The sequence below is a fragment of the Bombina bombina genome, chromosome 1 (assembly GCF_027579735.1).
Source record: "Bombina bombina isolate aBomBom1 chromosome 1, aBomBom1.pri, whole genome shotgun sequence".
NCBI lineage: Eukaryota > Metazoa > Chordata > Amphibia > Anura > Bombinatoridae > Bombina > Bombina bombina.
Window position 1 is genome coordinate 1,325,438,795 of NC_069499.1, and position 22,098 is coordinate 1,325,460,892.

The 22,098-nt window shown below is 38.9% G+C and overlaps 1 protein-coding gene across 3 annotated transcripts in view; it reads left to right on the forward strand.

The window, feature by feature from the left end:
• Nucleotides 1–9,027, forward strand: part of PHKB (phosphorylase kinase regulatory subunit beta) — a 1,109,273-nt gene extending 1,100,246 nt beyond the window's left edge. For all 3 annotated transcript variants that reach the window (XM_053701982.1, XM_053701974.1, XM_053701966.1), the window contains one exon: nucleotides 8,145–9,027. In XM_053701982.1, the coding sequence (XP_053557957.1) occupies nucleotides 8,145–8,282 (138 nt within the window). In that variant the 3' untranslated portion in view covers nucleotides 8,283–9,027. The remainder of the gene's footprint in view (nucleotides 1–8,144) is intronic.
• The last annotated feature ends 13,071 nt before the right edge of the window (nucleotides 9,028–22,098 follow it).

Consider the following 22,098-nt stretch of genomic DNA (forward strand, 5'->3'; position numbering starts at 1 on the left):
TTTAACGGACCAATAAATGCAATTGATTTGCATAAACAAAAATACATGATAGCAAGACAATGCAATAGCACAAAATGAGTACTAGATTTTTTTCTGACAAATTTTAAAGTGATGTCTATTTCCAATCCCACTGCATCATGTAACAGCCATCGGCCAATCACAAATGTATATAAGTATATTCTGTGAATTCTTGCACATGCTCAGTAGGAGCTGGTGACTCAAAAAATGTTAATAGGACGTTTTATGCCGCAAGGACCTTTTTAATGGGCACACCACCTGGCTGATTTTACTGACCACCCAGCTAAAATTAGGCAATATTTTACAAAGTTTATTAAACACATTATGATTACATACATTTTTGTTAAATTATGCAATAATTGTTGTGTTACACTGCCCTCACCCGGCTATTTCATAATGCCACATGGCTGGCGAGATTTTCTGTGGAGGCACTGGTTACAAATGTGAATGTGTGTAGTGAATGGATGTGGAAGAGGTGAATATATCAGTAAAGTATGGTGTACACTTATAGGAAACATGTAAGTGAAGGATAATGTCTTGATGGTGGTATTTTTTTTTTTTTTTTAATTCTTTTTATTGAGAGTAACATAGGTGAAAAGCAACATTTACATCAGATTCACAAAAAAATCCATCCCAAACACAGTTGGGAATAGTGCCTTTTAAAAGTCTCTCAACATAACAATTACTCCAATGTTTGTCAAATATAAATGATAAAAGTATTTCTCACACATAGTTAACTCTCATATTTTAAATTTCAAAACCCTCCCCCAATCCACCCCCACAGCCCTAACAGAGCTCTACCTATCCTACCCCAATTCCCTCTCCCTCCCCACCATCCCAAAACCTAAATCACTGTAACAAAACACACAAACAAACAAACAGGGAGCAACCAATTCTACAAAAAAATTATACTGAGAGTGAGTCTTAGCGTGAGTAGCAGTGTACGTTTATATAAGAGTTTCGTAAAATATGTGACAGCAGCCTGAGGTGCTGGGCATGTTTCCTGACATAACTGCTCCATAAAATATAGTGATGTGGTCTATGTTATTAGTATTGCAAACCTAGAGTTACTTAAAATATATATTCAAAAATTAGGGAAAAGAGCCATTGAGTCTCACTCTTATTACACTTAATCAAACACATATACAAAAATAAAATAACACAAATAGAACAACGATAGCTGAGACAGAATGTGAGCACTTCCTCTTTTTTTGAGAATTTCACCAGACTCGTATACAGTCAGGCAACATGCGATACATTAGCTGCTGTTGTAGAGTAAGCAGACAATATGCCATTTATGGTGCATGAGCATGAGACACTTTCATTTCAAATGGCTCACAGTGTAGACAAGGCCAGTATGTAGATGTGTGTTTCATAAAAGCTGGTCCCAGGATTTAGATCAGGAGGCTAGACTACCACATAGATGTTTTTCTGAACGTTGTGTTAGAATTTCATTCATGGATTTAGAAATAAGAACAACCGTATTGAGCAGATCTAGATTACATATGAAGTGACCATGACAGGGGTTGAACAGGTTGTGGGGACCTAGATGGAGGAACAAACCCTGTCGCTTGCCACATCTGTATAGGAATAAGAATAGGGAAAAGAGGCAGGACACTATCTCAATACCCTGCAAAAACTCAAAAGGTCCCAGTGTGTGAAGATATAGAGATCGAACTGACTTTATCTAAAATAACTACAGCTTTGTGAGTAAGGGTACTTATCTGTCGCTAGCCACGGTGCTTGTGTTGCCAACTATATACAAAGTACATAAGAACAAAAAACAAACATAATAGCATTGTTGCCAGAATTAGTAGAAATCAAGGTGCAAGCAAACTCACCTCACAGTATTACATGCAATATCTATATAGGGAGCATTTTAAACTGAAAAAATTAAACAGTAATAGAATTATGCAGCAGTTCAAATAAACTTTTTTTTTTTAACGAGTGGTGTAAAGTCCACACCTTGAAGGACTGAGGAAATGTTATTAGGAGCAAAAGGATGCATAATGTACATGTATGCTATAATTCAGCCGATTCCAGTAGATAAGCGTGATTCATGTTGCTTGGGGCTCCAAGAGAGCTGTAGCATCAGACACAGGGTGTCTCCCTTAAATTGCTGCATAAAAGATAATATATGTTGCCTCGGCCATGATGTATCCAGGGAGTTAAGCCCCAATGTCTCCCCCTTATTACAGAGGAAAAACAGCAGTTGGACGGTATGATCCCCCTGTTCAGTACTGCAGCTGGATGCTTTTTCCGCGTGGCACCGGAGGGAAGTCACCGGGTCATAAAGAAGCAGAGCATTCAGCAGTGTCTCCAAGTTAGAGCATTGTGGCTGAGCTGTGAACATGTTATCTAGGTCTGTCTGCATCCCACAATACGGCATCACTCCCCCCAAATCAATTTCACGTATAGTCCAGGGTCGACGCTCCACAGGGCAAATTGCCGATCTGTCATCCGGTGCCGAAAGAGGTGTGTGAACAGAGTCACAGGATGGGCTGGGTATCCATAAGCCATCACTGTCTAGGGGTTGAAGCTCAAATGCAGGGCATTTTTGCTGGTGATTGTCTCGTTCCGGCTCTGAAAAACACTGTAGTCCAGCGATATGAACTATCTGTATTAGCTTCTTGCAGCTGCTAAGTAGGTGATCAAGTTTAGGTGCAAGGGTTTCCAGAAGCATTTCGGCAATATCTCCTCCCGAATTCATTGCCTCGTGGGTGATGGAGGCCGGCATAGACATACCGCCGCTATCAACTGTCTCCCGTCCACCGGGTGGGTGTGACAATGTCGGTAGGGGTTGCAGCCACTGTGATAATTTTAACCTGAGTTCCAGTGTCAGCTGTTAATCAGTTCTAACAGTGTCTGAGTTAGCAGAACTGATGCGCCAATATGGCGGACCACAAGGGTTTCGTGAATTGCTCCCGGGGGCTAGGGCCGATGCAATGCCCTTCACTTTCAAAAAGTCGGCTAGCGATGACCAATTCAAGGTCTCCCAGCAAGACATATAGCGTGGGGGGCTGGATGGCGATGTAAAACGGAGAAGAAGCGTTGTTTGTAACTAAGACATGCAGAGCTCCCAACACTTGCTTCCATCCAGCAATCCCGCCCACCGGAAGTCTTGATGGTGGTAATTTTAACAAATCCAAACCAATTAAGATTTTTTTTTTCCATATTTAGTTAATTAAGTATAAGTGTAAGTTGCACAAAGTCATGTCCATTTCAACTAAGAAGTTGCTAACAGACCAAAGTGGTTTCTTGGTTGCTCATCTCTATTTATTGATTATAATTAGTGGACAGCCAAGTAAGATTCATTCCTTTTTTTCTTTCTTGTAATTAAAGCGTCATTGTACTGTAAGATTAGTTTCCCTTTGATATGTTCCCCAAGACTTGTTATATTAGCTGGAGAATTTAAAATATATGGGAAATCGTTGATTTTGTTTTATATTTGTATATGAAATACCTGGGGGGGGGGTGTTGATTGAAGCATCAATACACTGTTCTCAAAAAGATACCCATGTAAATGGACAGTGCCTTAAGAAATACCTAACCTCGTAATGATATCTATCTTTTTATACATTAAAGTGACATGGTTCAATTATTCAGCCTATAAGATTTTTAAAATGCAAATTTTATTGTGCACTTTTGTAATCTCCTTCCCATATCAAAATGCAGTATACGCCCCTTAACGAAACACCCTGTTTTCATTCCATTAGGGAAATTGAAGGGCTGGCGAGCATTCTTAAAGAATCTTACTTGCCCAGGGATCTTCTTAGATTCGGGGGCTTAGAGAGCACAGTTGGAAATGAAAGTTTTATTACCTATCTCTTCCTACTAGGAACTTAATTGCTGCTTGCTAGATTTTCTATAGAGAATATTATTTTAAATGACAAAATAAAGGTAAATAAGCTATTTATAAACAATTTACTGTACTCCAGCATGATAGATCAGTGGGAACACATTTACAGCAAAACAATGACAATATAAACAGTAATAAAATATAATCACTGCAATTATGCTATAGCATCTTAAGATCTTTGCTAAAGAAAATGAAACACAATAAGATATGATACCTTTATTTTAAAAAAAAATGTTATCCTTATTCTTAATCAAATACTTTTCCATTAAAATGTTCACTTTTCTAGATTTTAATATGTCAGGAACTGATACCTGGTTAACAATACCAATATGAGACGTTTATTCAAGTTTATAGACCAGTATTACCAAATTTTATTATACCGTTATTATCTATGGTATTCGCTGCTATAGCTGAAAGATATAGCTGATTATATCAAATCTTATTAACATTATTTAGTAGGTACAATACTCTTCCATTATAAACTAAACTAACATATTTTACCGTTTGTAAGTCATCTTACTTTCTAGCTTTTATCAGGATTTCATGTTATACATGTTCAGAACTATTAGATTTTAGCTCCTTCTCTTGTGTAGTAAATGACAGGTCCTATTTTAATGTGCATGTGAACACAGACATGAATCTAAAGCATGTCCCAATGTATTATGGGTATATATTCCCTATCATGTAGTAAGAATTGTCCCTTAAAATAGAGCCTGATAAAAGTCCGCATTTCTGAAAAAGCTTGTCACATGAGCACCAGGGGACACATTAAATGCTTTGTCCCAAAAATGGTATCAAGCACTACTTTAGTGTTCTGAAGCTAAAACTGACTCATGAAAAGAATATAAAGACAAAGTCCTCTCTCTAAAACCTTAGATGCAGAGAGTTTCTACAGTTTATCAGATATTCTTTCTATAAGCTGTGACAATTTTCACTTTCTTTTGTTTCTCTTTTTCCCACTCCTCCCATATACCCTTTTTACAGGGTTTTTTTAAATCCGCCATTTTGATAGCAACATTTGCATTTGTTATACAAAATATAAGTTGCTCTTTGTGTTACATAATAACATAGATTTTGTTGCCAACAAGATCTAAAAGGCTCATTAAGTGTGTCCATATTTCTTTTTGAAGTATAAGCTTAATTCATTTGTTAATAAAGCATCATGCATCTCCCAAAAATTCTTGAATTTTATTAAGATTTTTTTCCTAAGCTTCTCTGATGAAAATTATTTCATGAACCAACCACTTTTTCGTCTGTAAAGAAGAGATTCTGAACCTACTACCCTTCAACTTGAGATCACGAGCCCTTGATCTGGTGCTCTTTAAAAAAAAAACAATTGTATAGCCTCTTTCCCTCTTTCAATGTAAGTTGTATTTCTAGACCATGTACTGTTTAAGTAATCCACCTTCAAACAGTTCCTAGATTATTTTTATCCTTCTGGAGATGGTCTCTAGAATTAACTGTAGAAAAAAACATGCCATCCTTTGGTGCTTTTAAACAAAGAGGCCTATAGTTGTCCTTACTGCTTATTCTACCAAGAGGTACTACAATAGCAATTCTCCAGTCATCCAGAACAACTCCCTCCAACTCTGATTGTTTTAATAGACTAGCTACTACTACAGCACCTTGAGATCCTCATGGGTGATTAGCCGCGCTTTACAAGTATCCAATAGATAGATAGCTACTGGGGCAGAAAGCACAGACCAAAGTACCCTTAAAAGCCTTTGTATGAATGTCATTTGGACCCATACATGGTTTATGTTTTATTTTTGATAACGGCAATAAAATGTTATCCTCTGTTACAAAGACATTTGCATTTATTGTAGTATAATTTAATGGATCTTCCTATCTTCACAATCTGTTGTGAAGACAGAACAAAAGTATTAATTTAGACGGTCTGCTATTTGCATATCTCCTTCTACCACACTGTCTTAGTGCTTACTATTCCTTCCTTAGTTTTTCTTCTTTTATTAATGTATGTAAAGAAGGTTTGGCACCATTTTGTCTGACACTACTGCTATCTTCTTTTCTGCTTGAGGTTTAGCCTTCTAATTAAAGGGACAGTGTACACCAATTTTCATATAACTGCATGTACTATACACTACTATAAAGAAGAATATGTACAGATACTGATCTAAAAATCCAGTCTAAAACCTTTTAAAAACTTGCTCTGAAGCTCCTAGTTTAGCACTGTTGATGAAGTTAGGCTGGGACACCCAGTGAAAGTGAAAAATAAGAGCAGACACTCCCCCTCCCCCTTCCCTGCATATAAAAAGACCCTTTAGACAAACAGGAGCAGCAGGAATCTGCAGACCTGGGTCTACATCTGATACTTTGGTGCTTGATTAGGAGTCTTAAAATCATCTCAATATTATTAAAAAATAAGCCAAACAATACATTGTTACAAAAACACTCCCAGATGGGCTGTATAAATGGATCATCTACAAATCATTTATGCAAATAAAAATCTAGTGTAAGATGTCCCTTTACCGCCTTAGTCTTATTTTGTTGTTGTTGGATTCTCCACAGTTCAATATCCTCATCTGTCTGTAATTATGTTTGTTATAAGTTATATATATATGTGCTACTTATCTAGAAAACCATGTTGGTTTCCATTTTCTCTTACTTTTAGAAACAATTATAAAGCATTGTGCACTTGCACCAAATATTACATCCTTCAGATGTCCTATTTTTCGTGTATCCACACTTTTAACCCAATAACGACCAGTGCCGTGTCCTGTACAGCGGGGATCAGGATGTGGGAGGTGTCAGATGAGAGGGTAATCTCTACACTATAGCTAAACTCAACCTTACAAGCTACCTGATTAACCCCTTAACTGCTGCAATTAGTGGCCTTCTTATTACCAAAAAGCAATGGCAAAGCCATACATGTCTGCTATTTCTGAACAAACGGAATCCCATAGAAGCTTTTACATCCATATGTGATATGACTACACAAGCGGTATGTAAATAATTTCAGTGAGAACACCAATGTTTGTGAAAAAGTTAACATTTTTTTTTAATATGATCGCATTTTGCAGCGAAACGGTGGCATGAAATATACCAAAGTGGGCCTAGATCAATTTATTAGGTTGTCTACTAAAAATATATATATTTTTGATAGGTAAATAAAAAAAAACAAGGCTCTATTTCTGTTTAAATTAAGTAATGCCCAAAATGCTAAAAATGTTCTGGTCTTTTGGGCAAGTTTTTATCTTAAATGCCTGGTCCTTAAAGGGTTAAATAATTAACATTTTCCCCTATGTACCAGAATATTAAATCACACAGTTAGGATAGTATTACATTTATTTATGTAATGTGATGGTTTCCTATAATGTATAGAATGAATTCTGTATGTTTTGTAGTCCAGGAATAAACCTCTTTAGCAATCTTTATTTCAAATCATCTGATATGACCAATTTAGGACAGTTATCAATCAGATACTTCACTGATCAAGCGATCTCTATATAGAATGTTCCAGGATTATTGGAAAACACACAATTTTCAGAGTCAAATTAAAGGGACACTAAACCCAAATGTTTTATTTCATGATTCAGATAGAGCATGCAATTTTAAACAACTTTCTAATTTACTCTTATTATCAATTTTCTTCGTTCTCTTGCTATCTTTATTTGAAAAAAAGGCATTTAAGCTAAGGAGACAGCCAATTTTTGGTTTAGACCCTGGACAGCACTTGTTTATTGGTGCTGTCCAATCAGCCAGGGTGCGAACCAAAAATGGGCCGGCTTCTAAACTTACATTCTTGCTTTTTAAATAAAGATTGCAAGAGAATGAAGAAAAATTGATAATAGGAGTAAATTAGAAAGTTGCTTAAAATTGCATGCTCTATCTGAATCATGAAAAAAAAAATTGGGTTCAGTGTCCCTTTAAGAAAAGGGTCAAATAATTAAAGTAAATTGCAATTTATTTTACTACTCATGAGTAAATAAATTTGTCCCATTTATTAACAGTTATAACTTTTTCTAAAAGCATTTTTGCTAATGGTAGTAGATTGCACAGGTGCTTTTATTTAAAATTGAAATTAATTCATGCAAATTTAAATGGTCTTTTCTACCCCTTTGTGCCTAACCTTTATTTCACTTTAAAATATATTTACAAGTACAGCTTTCTCACTGTATAAATAAAAAACACTGATGAAACAATGTGATTAAACAGATTATCTGGTAACACTGTGCAATTTCTCCTGCTCCTCCTTAGGCCTCTACAATCAGACTGACAAACTGTCAACTTGTTTTTATTCCTGCAGGATGACATGGCATCGTTTTACAATACTCCCCCACTGGGCAAGAAAGGAACATGCAGCTACTTGACAAAAGCAGTAATGAACATGTTGCTGGAAGCCGAAGTCAGGCCAATGGCCGATGACCCATGCGTTGTTAGCTAAAATTTTACTGGAAAAAAATGCCAAGGATCATGCTGCTTTTAACGCTTATTATGTGTAACGTGCAGTGCATTTTAAAGATGCCACTGTAGGCGTTCAAAATGCTAAAAGCATGTACAGCTGAGAGAAATTCTACGCATTTCTCAGTTTTGGCTTACGGAATATAGTATGAGAAAATGCAGGTATATTAGATCTAAAATTTACTGCTAAAGGTTTTGCAAAAACGTGTGTTTACACTTGAACCTATTGCTGAGTTATTTCAGGAACTGCAGCTTAAAGGAATCACTGCACTCGGATGCATCTTAAAAAAATTGCTTTCTGCACCTTATTAAGTGAGTCATATATTATTCTTCAATATAGAATTTAGCATCATTGATATAAACTGTAAGTTCACAATACTGTATTAGTAAGGAATGTCCGTAAATGCTGGCAACCTTCATTTTTTGCACCCTGCATAACAAAAATAAAGTGAAATTTGAAAGAATGTATAGAGTATCTATATATGGCACAAAGGATAAAAAAATGTTTTTTTCAGTGATGATTTTGGTTTGTAGTGGATTTTTCTAATGTATTTAATATTTAATTTTCAGCCATAGTAAAACAGATTATGTGCACCTTGTCTTAAATCATGAAGGTATTCAAGATGGTGATTTTAATTTCAAATTATGTTACAGGGTGTTGGGGGAGAGCAAAAATGTTCTCTGTACTGAAGTATAAGTTTACCATTAAATCAATTAATTTGTTATTATATTGTGTTTCTTGTTTCTATTATTAGTGAGATTATGGCTCCCATCAAGTTAAGCCCTTTAAATAAATATTTCTTAAAGGGATAAGAAAGGAAAAACATTTTATTGCATGAATGCAGCGGGGAATGTAGACTGAAAATGTACTCAAATACCTTGCTTTATCGTAGATTTCTTGTTTCGCCGTAGTGATAAAGTAAAATGAGGATTATGTTAACCTTGGTGACACAATAATCACAATTTTATTAAAGACAGGAGGCAAGTATTTTGCTTTACTTCCTTTACTTGAAAATCTCCAGCAGTAAAGATACATAACATTTGACATAACATTTGAAACAAAGTAAAAGCCCCTCAACCAATGGGGGCACAGCAACCATAATATATACATAAGTCAGTCCCTTTCACTTTCCCTAACAAATCAAATGAAATAATAAAAACACTGCATAATATTCTGGTCAAATGAATGAATAAATCAAACAAAACAATAGGTTAAAGTCAAAGGTACACTTTTTTGGGGGGATGGGAGTAAAAAGGGGGAGGACAAAATACTCGCCTCTTGTCTTTTAATAAAATTGTGACTATTATGTCACCAAGGCTAACATAATCCTCATTTTATTGCACGACAGGAGGCTCCAATTTTGCTTTTTTAAAGCTATACGTCTAATAGAGTCAGAGCTGCATGAAAAATAGGCTTAAAATAAAACTTGCGGAAAATAGAATCCGATGACCAATCAGCGGCCGTTAATAGGTCTTGGAGAGAGCAACCTAAAAAGGAAAGCTCTAGATGCTGAGGCCCTTAATCAGTGAGCCCCAAAAGACGAAGGAACATTATCCATTTACCCATCTTGCAATGGTAGGAGCCAAGACTGGTCTGAAAGGATGAACATAAGAAATCAAGAGGGGACCAGAGGCAGCCAGGGAAGCTGTCCGAGATAGATATTCTTTGAGACATGCTGGTATGCATAAATGAGGTTCTTCCTCTAAATATGAATAGGAAACCTCAGAGGAAAAGTTTTTGGTACGTCTGAATGGAAAAACTAACCCCTTCAGGAGAAAAAATAAATCTGTCTCTATCCAGAGCTTGTACATCTGATACTCTGAGAAAAGAAAGGAGACAGAGGAGAACAGCCAATTTGGCTGATAACTGTTTAAGAGAAAGTTGAGGATTCTGAGGCCAGGATTGGCACAGGGAAAATAGTAGGGATACATCCCAGAGGTATTTGTACCTAGTTTTGGGAGGGATCTTTAGCCTGATCCCCTTATTAATGCGGCAGATGAGGTGGTGCTTACCTACATGGAAACCATCTACCGGATAGTGAGCTGCCGAAATAGCTGATCTGTAAAGATTAATAGGGCGAAATGCTTTCCCTTGTTCGAAGAGATGAGCAAGGAAATTCGCTACCAAGGTAACAGGGGCAGAATAGGGATCGGAACATTCTGCCATACACCAATGTAGCCATACTAGCCAGGTAAGATCTTCTAGTTCCCGGAGCCCAAGAGTCCGGGAGGAGCTCTCGAGCTGGGATCGAAAGACCTGAGGAATCCCAGGAACCCCAGAAAACGTCTATGCTAGCAGTTGGAGGCTGTTGTTGAAAATCAGGGGATGGGGAGATCCCAGTGAGTCTGTGAGTAGGTCCTGCCGGTGAGGAAGGGCCAGGGGAGGAAGGACAGAGAGTTCTAATAGGTCTGGAAACCAAGCTTGGGATGGCCAACAAGGAGTGATCAAGATCTAATTGAATTTGTAGCCTCCGAGTGTGTAGAATGACCCTGGGAATCATGGAGAAAGGGGGAAAGGTATAATCCCCTGTGAGTGGCCAGGTTTGGAGGAAGTCATCCGAGGCTATTGCCCCTGGATCCGGAAGCCAACTGAAATAGGCTGGAAGTTGGGTGTTGGTCCTGGAGGTAGGGGACCTCTGAGGGATTATATGCAGAGAAACACCGATTTGAGCAGGTGCTAATCACTCACGTCTCTCCAATAGCGTGAAAACCAATCCGCTACGACAACGGACTAGCCCAGCAAGTATTCCACTATCACTGATATTCTGTGATCGAAGCAGAATTGGTAGAACTGTTTTGCCAAGGGTGACAGGGTCTGTGGTCTGGGGCCACCTAGGCAGTTGATGTACTGAACCGCTGATATATTGTCCCTGCAGAGAAGGACACAGCAATTAGTCTAGGAATTTGCGAAAGAATGTATTGCAACAGAACCTGCAATGAGTTCCAAGCAATTGATGTGGAGGGAAAATTCTTCCGGAGTCCATTTGCCTCCCGTGGATTGGAAATTGCAGGACGCTTCCCAGCCCAAAAGGTTGGCATCGGATTCTATTAATTAGTCTGGAAGGGATCCGAAAATAGCCCTGCCATTCCATGCCTCCATATTGTGAAGCCACCATGACATTTCTTATTGGACCTCTTGGGTCAGGGTAATGGATTGAGAATAAGAGGGGTTTAGAGCGAGGTGAGAGTGTTTGAGCCTCTGCATAGCTCTGTAATAAAAAGGACCTGGAAAAACTGCCTGGATTGAGGCTCAGAGAAGACCGATGATTCTGGCTAGTTGTCAGAGAGAAATGTGTGACTTCCCTAATGTAGAACTAAGGTTCCTTGCGAATGGTTCGCAGCTTGGTGTCTTGGAGAGCCAGAGAAGCCAGCAGGGAATTCATTGAAAACCCTAGAAAGTCCATGGACTGGCAAGGACAGGTACAAGATTTTTCTAAGTTTATGGCGGACCCTAGATTTTGTAGGAGAGAGGCTGTAGTGGACAGGTGTTGCAAGAGGATGGATTTGTCCTGAGCTAGAATGAGAATATTGTCTAGATATATGATCAGACGAATTCCCCTGGATCTGAGGAAGGCTACGACTGGTCTCATGATCTTTGTGAAGCACCAGGGTGCTGAACTGAGGCCAAAGGGAAGGCAGGTGAAATGCCAGGTCCGTCCTTGCCATAGGAACTGAAGATAGTGGCGAAAATATTGGTGCATGGGGACTGTTAGATAGGCATCTTTCAGATCTAGGTGAACCATCAAATCGTTCAATTTGAGAATGTTCCTCAGAAGATGGATGCCTTCCATCTTGAAATGTCTGTATACCAGGAATCGATTGAGTTCTTTTAAGTTTATGACCGGACGGGCTCGCCTATCCTTCTTTTTTACTATGAACATGTTGCTGAGGAAACCTAGTGAATGGGATTCCTCAATAACACCTTTTTGCAATAGCTGATGCAGTTCTAAATCTATCCGACGTTGCATTTGAGGTGGGAAAGGTATAGGGGTCGGAGGACAGGGTTGGAATGGGAATTGTACAAATTCTAGGTGGAAACGCTGTATAGTCTGAAGTACCCATGGGTCTGATGTGATTGTTGACCATGTTGAAATATAATGTGCAAGTCTGCCCTCCAACTTTTTGTGGAAAACAAGAAGGGATAAAGTGGTGCTCACCTGGTTCGGGTCCTATTGGGGGCACTTGTAGCTTGCGAGGGGCACCTCTACTTCTAAAATTTCTTCCCCTGGTGGGGAAGAGAGGCCTAATCTGTGGCGCTGTGTAGCTCTGCCTGAACGAGCCTCTGAAGTTAGCACGGCTGGACAGGAGGCTGCTGAACCTGCCAGCCCTGGCAGAAACAACCCGTTGGGCATATAGGACCCTTCTGACATTAGATTGGGCCCTATCAAGAGTCGTGCAAGCCGATACGGATCGGCTGAGTTCCCCGATAAAAGATTCACCAAATAGTAACCCTTTTGCTGTGGAACCTCCTTCTGAGCGGGCCATTTCTGCCAATTTAGGGTCGAGGCGAGAGTGGGCCCCTCTGCGGTGTTCTATGAATAAAGACACGTTTGTATTTCCCAGAAGACATATGGTCCTTTGCGCCCACTCTCTAATTTGTATGGGATCCAATGATTGTGAGGACATTATAGCATTGTCCGCTAACTGAAGGATCTGTTGTCAGTGGTCCTACTAGGTCCAGGAGTTTATCCTGAGTGGACTTTAGTGACTTGTCAATGCCCCTTCTAGGGTCCCTACCACTTTGGGTCATGAAAATTATATTACTGTCAAATAAAGGGGATATGTTCCCCTTTTTTCTGGGAGGATAGGACGGGGGCATTCTGCCCGTAATTTGTTCCTGGCTGAATTAGACAGGGGTTTACGTAACCAATGTTGTAAAATGTTGTAATATGTTGGGCTGGGGACTATTCAGAGGATCTAGGGTGCCTCAAATTATCCGGCTCAAACATGGGTTGGCCAAGAGGGTCCATAATAGCATTCTCTATAACCTCTGTGTTCTCAGGTATGGATATAATTTCATTAGATGGGTCGTGGTCTGATTCATCGAACAAATTGTCCTCTGGGTAATACTCCTTATCCATAGGGGTGGGTGAATTTTTTTTATATTTCCTCAGTTTCATTCTCCCTTATTATTACCCCAGGGGTGGGGTTCATACAGGCAAATTATCACTTGAGGAGGGGTTGCTATCCAGATTATGCGTCTTTTAGATTTCTTTTTAGGTTGATCAGTATCTGAATGATCTTCTAAAGACTCTTGTAGGATGTTTCTTACTAGGGCTGGCATGTCCCCCATAGCCGATTATATGGCTTTAGCAACCGGGGCAGAAATCATGGACTGTATGTCCTGGGATTGCTCTGAATCAGACATCAGAAATCTGAATGGATTGCTAAGGATTGTTAACCGTAAAAAAATTAACTGTAGTAGCCGGCAATGGAGCTCGTTTGAGTACTGCAATATAAGATGATAATATGAAATAATATTTATAATACAATATAAGTTATTGCTCAATAAAGGATATACGTTTTTCAGGAGTTATTTCTCTTTTGTAAAAGGCAGCTCCGTAACAGTATAGATATGCAGGGATGGCACCTGCAGTAAACACACAATTCAAGAAGATACTTACAAAATAGTAAACAATATAATTGAAGTGAGGATAGATAAAGTAGACTTGAATGACAAATCTTTAAAATAGGAGAGGATTGCAAACGGGTGCAATCGAGGAAAAAATGCAAAACAAAATGGCCGTGATCACGTGGCGATGCGCAAAGACGTATCGCTGCGTCACGTGATCCAAGATGGTGGCCGTATTAGGTATACACGCATATCAAATAACATCCACGAGGGTAACAAGCAAACATGAAACACACACTACATGTAAAAAGGTAACATTACAACTTTAGTATACAATTATGATTCCGGAAAGAGATATATAAGAATACATGAAAAGTTCTACAAAGATTGTTAAAGAGAAAAAACGGTATTACTAGAAACCGTTAAAGTAACTTTTAATAAATGAAAGAGAGAAATAGATTGACAGTAAGCAGATCCACTCTTATTGAATGAGTGGATGGAAAAGAAAAAACAGAGTAGACTGCAATTGTATGAGAAAACAGTCTGAACCAATACATTTACATCACCTTCTCTGCTGGAGCAGTAAAGAAAGAGGAAGTGAAAGGGACTGACATGTATATATTATGGTTGCTGTGCCCCCATTGGTTGAGGTTGGTTACTTTGTTTCAAATGTTATGTATCTTTACTGCTGGAGATTTTCAAGTAAAGGAAGTAAAGCAAAATAGGTGCCTCCTGTCTTGCGATAAAATCCTCCCCTTTCCAAACCCATCTATGGGATTAATTAGCGTAGTCCAATCACGGTGGGCAACTTGGGTTCTCTCTATTACAGCTCTTTGAATGCACAATTGATTTCTACCTGTGCTGCACATGTAAAATGTACTGATTATGCACTCTCCAACGTCATCGATTGATCTCATGCCTGCAGTGGTAACTTATCCACAACCTCGGCATCTGCATTAGGAGAGGAAATGCGAGCAGATTAGTAATTGGTAAGCAGAATCATCCCCTACAGAAAAGAGCTGTACGTTTTAAATGAATATTAAAAAAATTATAATCTGGGAACATGCTTCACTATAATGTAAAGGTTATATAATGATTACTTCCCTAGACTAATTAGCAGTATATAGACTGCAGAAATAATTTTATAGCTCCAGTCTCATCTTCTGTGCATGTGAATCGGAATCTCAACACTGCACATGCGGTGGGGTACACTTACTAACCTTAAAAATATGCAAATTTTAATACATCAGATTGGGAATATTTGTTAACAGAAGCCACATCCATTTTGAGGGACTGGATCGTGTAACATCATCAGAGAAAATAAAATACAATAATGATAAAATGTTTGAAGCTTCATTTCTGCATTGAAGTAAGCTAATTTTAATACAAATATAATTAAGTTTAAAATAATGTTTTTTTATGTGGTCCGTTTCACACAATTTTATAACCCTTTAACATTTCCTGTATCTGCTTTAAATTGCATTATTTCTGAACATTCAATTACATTTTTGAAATAAGAAAATGCATTTATATCTTATACTTCCCAATGCATAATAACATTAATGGCTAGATTACAAGTGGAGCGCTAATTAAATAGGTGCACGTTAAATAACCAGCCAATAAAAGTGGCTGGTTAATTATACCGCAAGCTTGCGGTAGCAATTAACACTCTTAACAATTAACCAGAGGTCAGTGCCCCAATTGTCCCGCCCAAAAAAGTATTCATATCCATAATGTAAATAAAAAATATAACCAACTTTTTAAAAAAATAAAGAATAACTGCACAAAGCAGTTTTAAGGGGTTAAAGTGTGCTGCGGATGTAGGGTGTTATAAAAAAAACAGTACTGAAAAGTGCCTTTACATTGTGCTCTATGGGGGTGTTATTGCTCAAAATATATATACACATAAATATATATGTATATAATTATAACACACAATATATATATATATATATATATATATATATATATATATATATATATATATATATATATATATATATATATAATCTATTAAATGTTTTTGTTGCTAACCATTTCTGGAGATGTCTTGCTTTTTTTCCAACGCCATTTGAGAGTTAAAGGGACACTGAACCCAAATATTTTCTTTCGTCATTCAGATAGAGCATGCAATTTTAAGCAACTTTCTAATTTTATCAATTATCAAATGTTCTTCATTCTCTTGGTATGTTTATTGGAAAAGCAATAATGTAAGTTTAGATGCCAGCCCATTTTTGCTGAACAACCTGGGTTGTCCTTGCTGATTGGACAGCACCAATAAACAAGTGCTGTCCATGGTCTGAACAAAAAATTTGCTGGCTCCTTAGCTTAGATGCCTTCTTTTTCAAATAAAGATAGCAAGAGAACAAAGAAAAATTGATGATAGAAGTAAATTAGAAAGTTTCTTAAAATTGCATTTTCTACCTGAATCATGAAAAAGTTTGGGTTCAGTGTCCTTTTAAGCATTTGTATTTGTTTTAGTATATTAAACTGTATGTTAGTCACTAGTGCAGTCAATAAGCAAGTTCTATGTAGGGTGTTGCTTCAAGAGCGCGCTCTAATAAAATGTAACCCAAAATAAAGCAACATTCTTTAGGAAAATTAATAAAGTGGGGTACATTCTCTGAAATGAACACATTTTATCTGACCCGTACTTACATGTTGTTATATCTGCCTAATGCACACAGTCTTTTAGAGAAGGCAAATACTTTGTTATGCCATAATTACTACAGCCTGTCTGAAAAGTCTCTTAACAGTTGAAACATAAAGCTGAGACCACCGCAGAGAACTGAGCAGCAAGTTATCAGCATCTCGAAACACCGGCTACTTTTGAAAAGACTCCTGAAGGAGGATATTGATTTTCCACAAAGCCATTTAATAGTTGAAAGGTTATTAAATTGTCTGTTTTAAAATTCAATGATACCCGCTGTCTTTTATTGTGAGAGATTATTATGGCCAATCTCCACAGCTTTCCTTTTTTTTTTTTTCTTTTTTTAAACACTTTTCGTTTGAGTCTGTTGATGAAATTTGTATTTTTAACTGTTATAAGCCTATATAAAATAAAACAGAAGAACGTGTTACACTTGTTTCTAATTCCTTTGTGATGTTTGTGTTTAGAAAATGATCACATGTACATTTTAGTGGTATTCATTCTCTGACAACTTGCATTTATTGATACCAGTATAGCTGTGCTTCTTAACCGTTCAACTGCTATCAATTGTATATCTATTGTTGTTCTGTATAAGATTTAAGTCAAAGGGATTTTTAACAATTGTTTCATCTTGTCTTTATTAATTTACCAGGTGAGATCTCCTATTAGGGGACAGGGACAGAAAATAACCCATTTTACCTGTATAAAGATTACCTAATTTCTTAATCGCCTCATCCATCAAAGAATGGACCAGACTTCGTCTTGCTCATCTTACATAAATATTGTGTTTGGCTTTATGTACCTACCTTTGGGGGCCTACGCTTACTTTGGATGTCAATCCTCTTTGTTGTATTGCAAGCATGCCATACTCCTTATTGGAAAAGGCTTGTCTGGGGGTTGCTTCCAGTACTACTCAGCACAATCTTTTTGGGGGCTATTATCTTCTCTGGCAGTTATGTTGTTGATCCAAGGTAGGGGCCACATCAGGATGCACACTTCTAGCATTAGTGAACTATGAGGGCTTGTTTTACCCGTCTACTTCTGCAGTAAACTCCAGACTAAGCCTGGGACTTTACCTATATCTCAGTATTGTATTCTTCAGATTAAGCCTGTATTTATTTCATACAGGTGGTGAGAGTCCACGATCCAGTTACACCTGGGAATTACTCTTCTCTACCACTAGGAGGAGTGAAAGATTCCCAAATCCCATGAGCCCTATAGAACCCCTCCAACCTCACACATACCTAAGTCTTTACTTTGCCTCTGGGATGTATACGGGGTATGATTTGTGATTCTTTTTTCACCTCAAGGGAATTTTTTTTTATAAACCTTTAAAAATTGGTATTATGGACTTGTCTTTTGCCTCCCTTTATGGGTTTACAATATACTCCTATTCCATAACCTCTGCTGATATGTTTCAGTACTGATTTGGCTGCTGCTTGTTTGATGATGGAAGAGTGTCTATTGATCATTTATTAACATTTAGATACTCTATAGCTATGTTATGGACACTTGTTAGTTTATATAAATAAATCCTTTACATTATACCCCTTGCTGTTTTCAGAACATGGCCTTCGAGAGGAGAGTTGTTTCTGTCCAATGTTCCAAGGAATCCTGTAAAAGCCCAAAGAAGGAAGGTACTTTCAGACCAATTCTGGATCTGAAAGCTCTGAACAAGTTTGTAAGGATTCCAAACTTTCAAAATGGAAACTATTCAGACCATTCTACCTTTTGTTCAGAAAGGTCAGTTTATGTCCACAATAGATTTAAAGGATGCTTACCTTCATGCTCCAGTTCATGGAAATGTTTGCCTTTCTGGACAGGCATTTTTAGTTTGTTGCTCTACCATTTTGTCTAGCTACAGCTCCCAAGAATTTTCACAAAGGTTCTGGGTGCCCTTTTGTCCATAATCAGATTTAAGGGTATTGCTGTGTTTCCATACCTGGGCGACATCTTGGTTCAAACTCCATCTTTTCCTTTAGCAGAATCTCACACCAACCAACTCTTGTTGTTTCTTCAACAACATGGTAGGAGATCAATTTTCCAACGAGTTCCTTGATTCCTCAAAGGTAACTTTCTTTGTAATTTAAATATATTCAGTCTGCATGAGTCTTTCTCTAAAAGAGCAGTGAAGTTTAAGATTGGTGTCAGCCTGTCTGAACCTTCAGTCTCTCACTTTCCCCTCAGTTGCTCTTTGTATAGACGTTCTAGGTCTTATGATTGCAGTTTCAGATGCAATACCATTTAATCATTTTCACACAAGACCTCTTCAGCTTTGTATGCTTCATCAATGGTTCAGTGATTATTCTCAGCTATCTCAAAAGATATTTTTGGATTCCAATAAAAGTCAGTCTTGGACTTGGTAGCTGGATCATCAGTTTATTATTCAGGGGGCTTCTTTTGCTTATCCTACCTGGACTGGACTGATCACTACAGATGCATGTCTCTCAGGTTGGGTTGCTGTTTGGGGGCCTGAAAGAGCACAGGGAGTTTGGGATCCTCAGGAGCCGAAGTTACCTATAAATGTTCTAGTACTCCATGCAATTTTCTGGGCTCTTTAAGCTTGACCTCTGTTAAAAAGAGAGTATCAGACAATGTCACAGCTGTGTCAACCATCAGGGGGGAATTCACAGTTCCCTAGCCATGAGGGAGGTGTCTCAAATTCTTTCATAGGCAGAAATCAATTCATGTCTAGTCTCTGTGATTCCTATTCCAGGGGTGAACAACTGGGAGGCAGACTTTCTCAGTCTTGAAACTCTACATCCAGGGGAGTGGTCTCTTCACCAGTATGTGTTTATTCAGATTGTTGATCTTTGGGGTCTTCCAGAGATAGATCTAATGGCCTCTGGCTTCAGCAACAGACTTCTCAGGTGCTTTGCGAGGTCCAGGGATCCTCAAGCAGAGTTAGTGGATGCTCTAGTAGTTCCTTGGTCATTTTACCTTGCTTATCTGTTTCTTCCTTTGATACTTTCCAAGAAAAGCCTAGAGATATCTTTAGTAATCCTGATTGCCCTAGCTTGGCCTAACAGGATTTGGTATGCAGATCTAGTTCAAATGTCCTGCTTAGCCTCTACCTCTGGGTTCAGACCTGTTTCAAGGTTTGTTTTTTTCCATCCGGATCTCATGTCTCTGAACTTGATAGCATGGAAATTGAACAGTTAATTTAATTATTTCTTTGTGTAGAGATCATGGCCTCTAGTTATCAAGGTCTGGCAGACCTGATCCGACACTGCGGATCAGGTCCGCCAGACCTCGTATTGCTCGCCGTATTCAGCATTGCACCAGCAGCTCACAAGAGCTGCTGGTGCAACGCCGCCCTCTGCAGACTCGCGGCCAATCGGCCGCCAGCAGGGGGGTGTCAATCAACCCGATCGTACAATATTCGGACAATTTCCACGTTAGCCAAGAAAACTATTATTCCCATAGAGGATAGTTGTTCCTTTACAGAACCTATGGATAAAAAGTTATAGGGGTTGCTCAGGGTTTACAATGACTCCATGCGATTGGTATTGCTACACTAGTGAGGCAGCATACTGATTTGATGCGTTGTCTGATTTTATTCGGACAGACACTCCCCTCAAAGAAATCCAGAATAGGATAAGGGCCCTTAAGTTGGCCAACTCCTTTATCACGGATTCTAGTAGTTTTCTTGGGAACCATAATAGTTTCCTCATCAATGTAAATTTTTCTGACAGAACTTCAGTCTTCTCCTCGGCCATCAGTGGCTCAGTGCATGGAGGTAATGAGCTGATGGTAGTGGCAATGGACATCATCCCGTTCGTCTGTTTCCACCTCAGACCTCTGCAGTTAAGGGATTCTCTCCTTTGGTGTTTGTCTCAGGATCATCTCTCCCAGGGAACCTGATTTCGCAGACCTTCCTGGGTGATTGTGACAACAGATGTCAGACTTCTGGGATGGAAGCAGTCTGGAGCTCTCTAAAGGCTCAGAGATTATGGACTCGGTTGGAGTCTGTTCTACCTATACACATTCTGGAATTGAGAGCAATCTTCAATGCTCTCCTGGCCTGGCCTCAGTTGGCTTCGGTCCGGTTCATCAGGTTCTAGTTGGACAATATAACCTCAGTCGTTTACATCAACCGTCAGGGAGGAACTCGGAGTTCCTTGGCCATGACAGTGGTAGCAAGATCATTCAGTGGGCGGAGACCCACAATTGCTGTCAATCCACATTCCAGGAGTGGACCTCTGGGAGGGGGACTTCCTAAGCAGGCAGACCGTTCTCCCGGGGACTCCATACGGAAGTGTTTTCCAGCCTGATTCTCAAAGGGGGTCAGTCGGAATTGGATCTCATGACATCTCAGCAGAATGCCAAGCTTTCGAGGTATGTGTCGAGGTCAAGGGACCCTCAGGCTGTATTGATAGATGCCCTGATGGTACCTTGGAATTTCAGTCTCGCATACCTATTTCCTACGTTTGATTTTTTTTACATCGAGTGACTGCTCTTCTACCTCGAGTCATTGCTCGAATCAAGCAGGAGAGGGTGTCGGTGATCCTTATTGCACCGGGATAGCCTCGCAGGATTTGGTATGCAGACCTGGTGGACATGTCATCTCTTCCACCTTAGAGATTTCCTTTGAGGAAGGACCTTCTTCTTCAAGGACCCTTCTTTCATCCAAATCTAATTTCTCTGAAGCTGACTGCTTGGAGATTGAACGCTTAATTTGATCCAAGCGAGGATTTTTGGAATCGGTCATTGTGACCATGATTCAGGTTCATAAACCTGTGACTAGAAAGATTTACCATAGATATGGCGTAAATATCTATATGGGTGTGAATCCAAGGGCTACTCTTGGAGTAGAGTTAGGATTCCTAGAATTCTGTCATTTCTCCAAGAAGATTTGGAGAAGGGATTATCAGCGAGTTCCCTAAAGGGTCAAATATCTGCCTTGTCTATTCGTTACATAAATGTCTGGCGGACGTACCAGAAGTGCAATCGTTTTGTCAGGCCTTGGTCAGGATCAGGCCTGTGTTCAAACCAGTTACTACTTCCTGGAGTCTTAATTTAGTTCTTAAGGTGCTTCAAGGGGCTCTGCTTGAGCTTATGGATTCCTTAGATATTAAGTTGTTATCTTGGAAAGTTTTGTTTCTTGTTGCTATTTCTTCTGCTTGTAGAGTGTCAGAGCTCTCGGCATTACCGTATGAGTCACTTTACCTTATTTTTCATTCGGATAAGGTAGTTTTACGTACCATGTTAGGGTTTTTTCCCTAATGTAGTTTCTGTCTGGAACATTAATCAGGAGATTGTTGTTCCTTCCTTGTGTCCTAATCCTCCTTCTTGGAAGGGACGGTTTTTGCACAATTTGGACGTGGTATGTGCTCAAAAATTTTACTTACAGGCGACTAAGGATTTTCGTAAGTCTTCTTCCTTATTTGTGGTTTTCTCCAGAAAACGTAAGGGACAGAAAGCTACGGCTACTTTTCTTTCTTTATGGCTGAAGAGTATCATACGTTTTGCCTATGAAACTGCTGGACAGCAACCTCCAGAGAGAGTTACGGCTCATTCCACAAGGGCTGTTGCTTTCTCATGGGCATTCAAAAATGAAGCTTCTATGGAACAGAT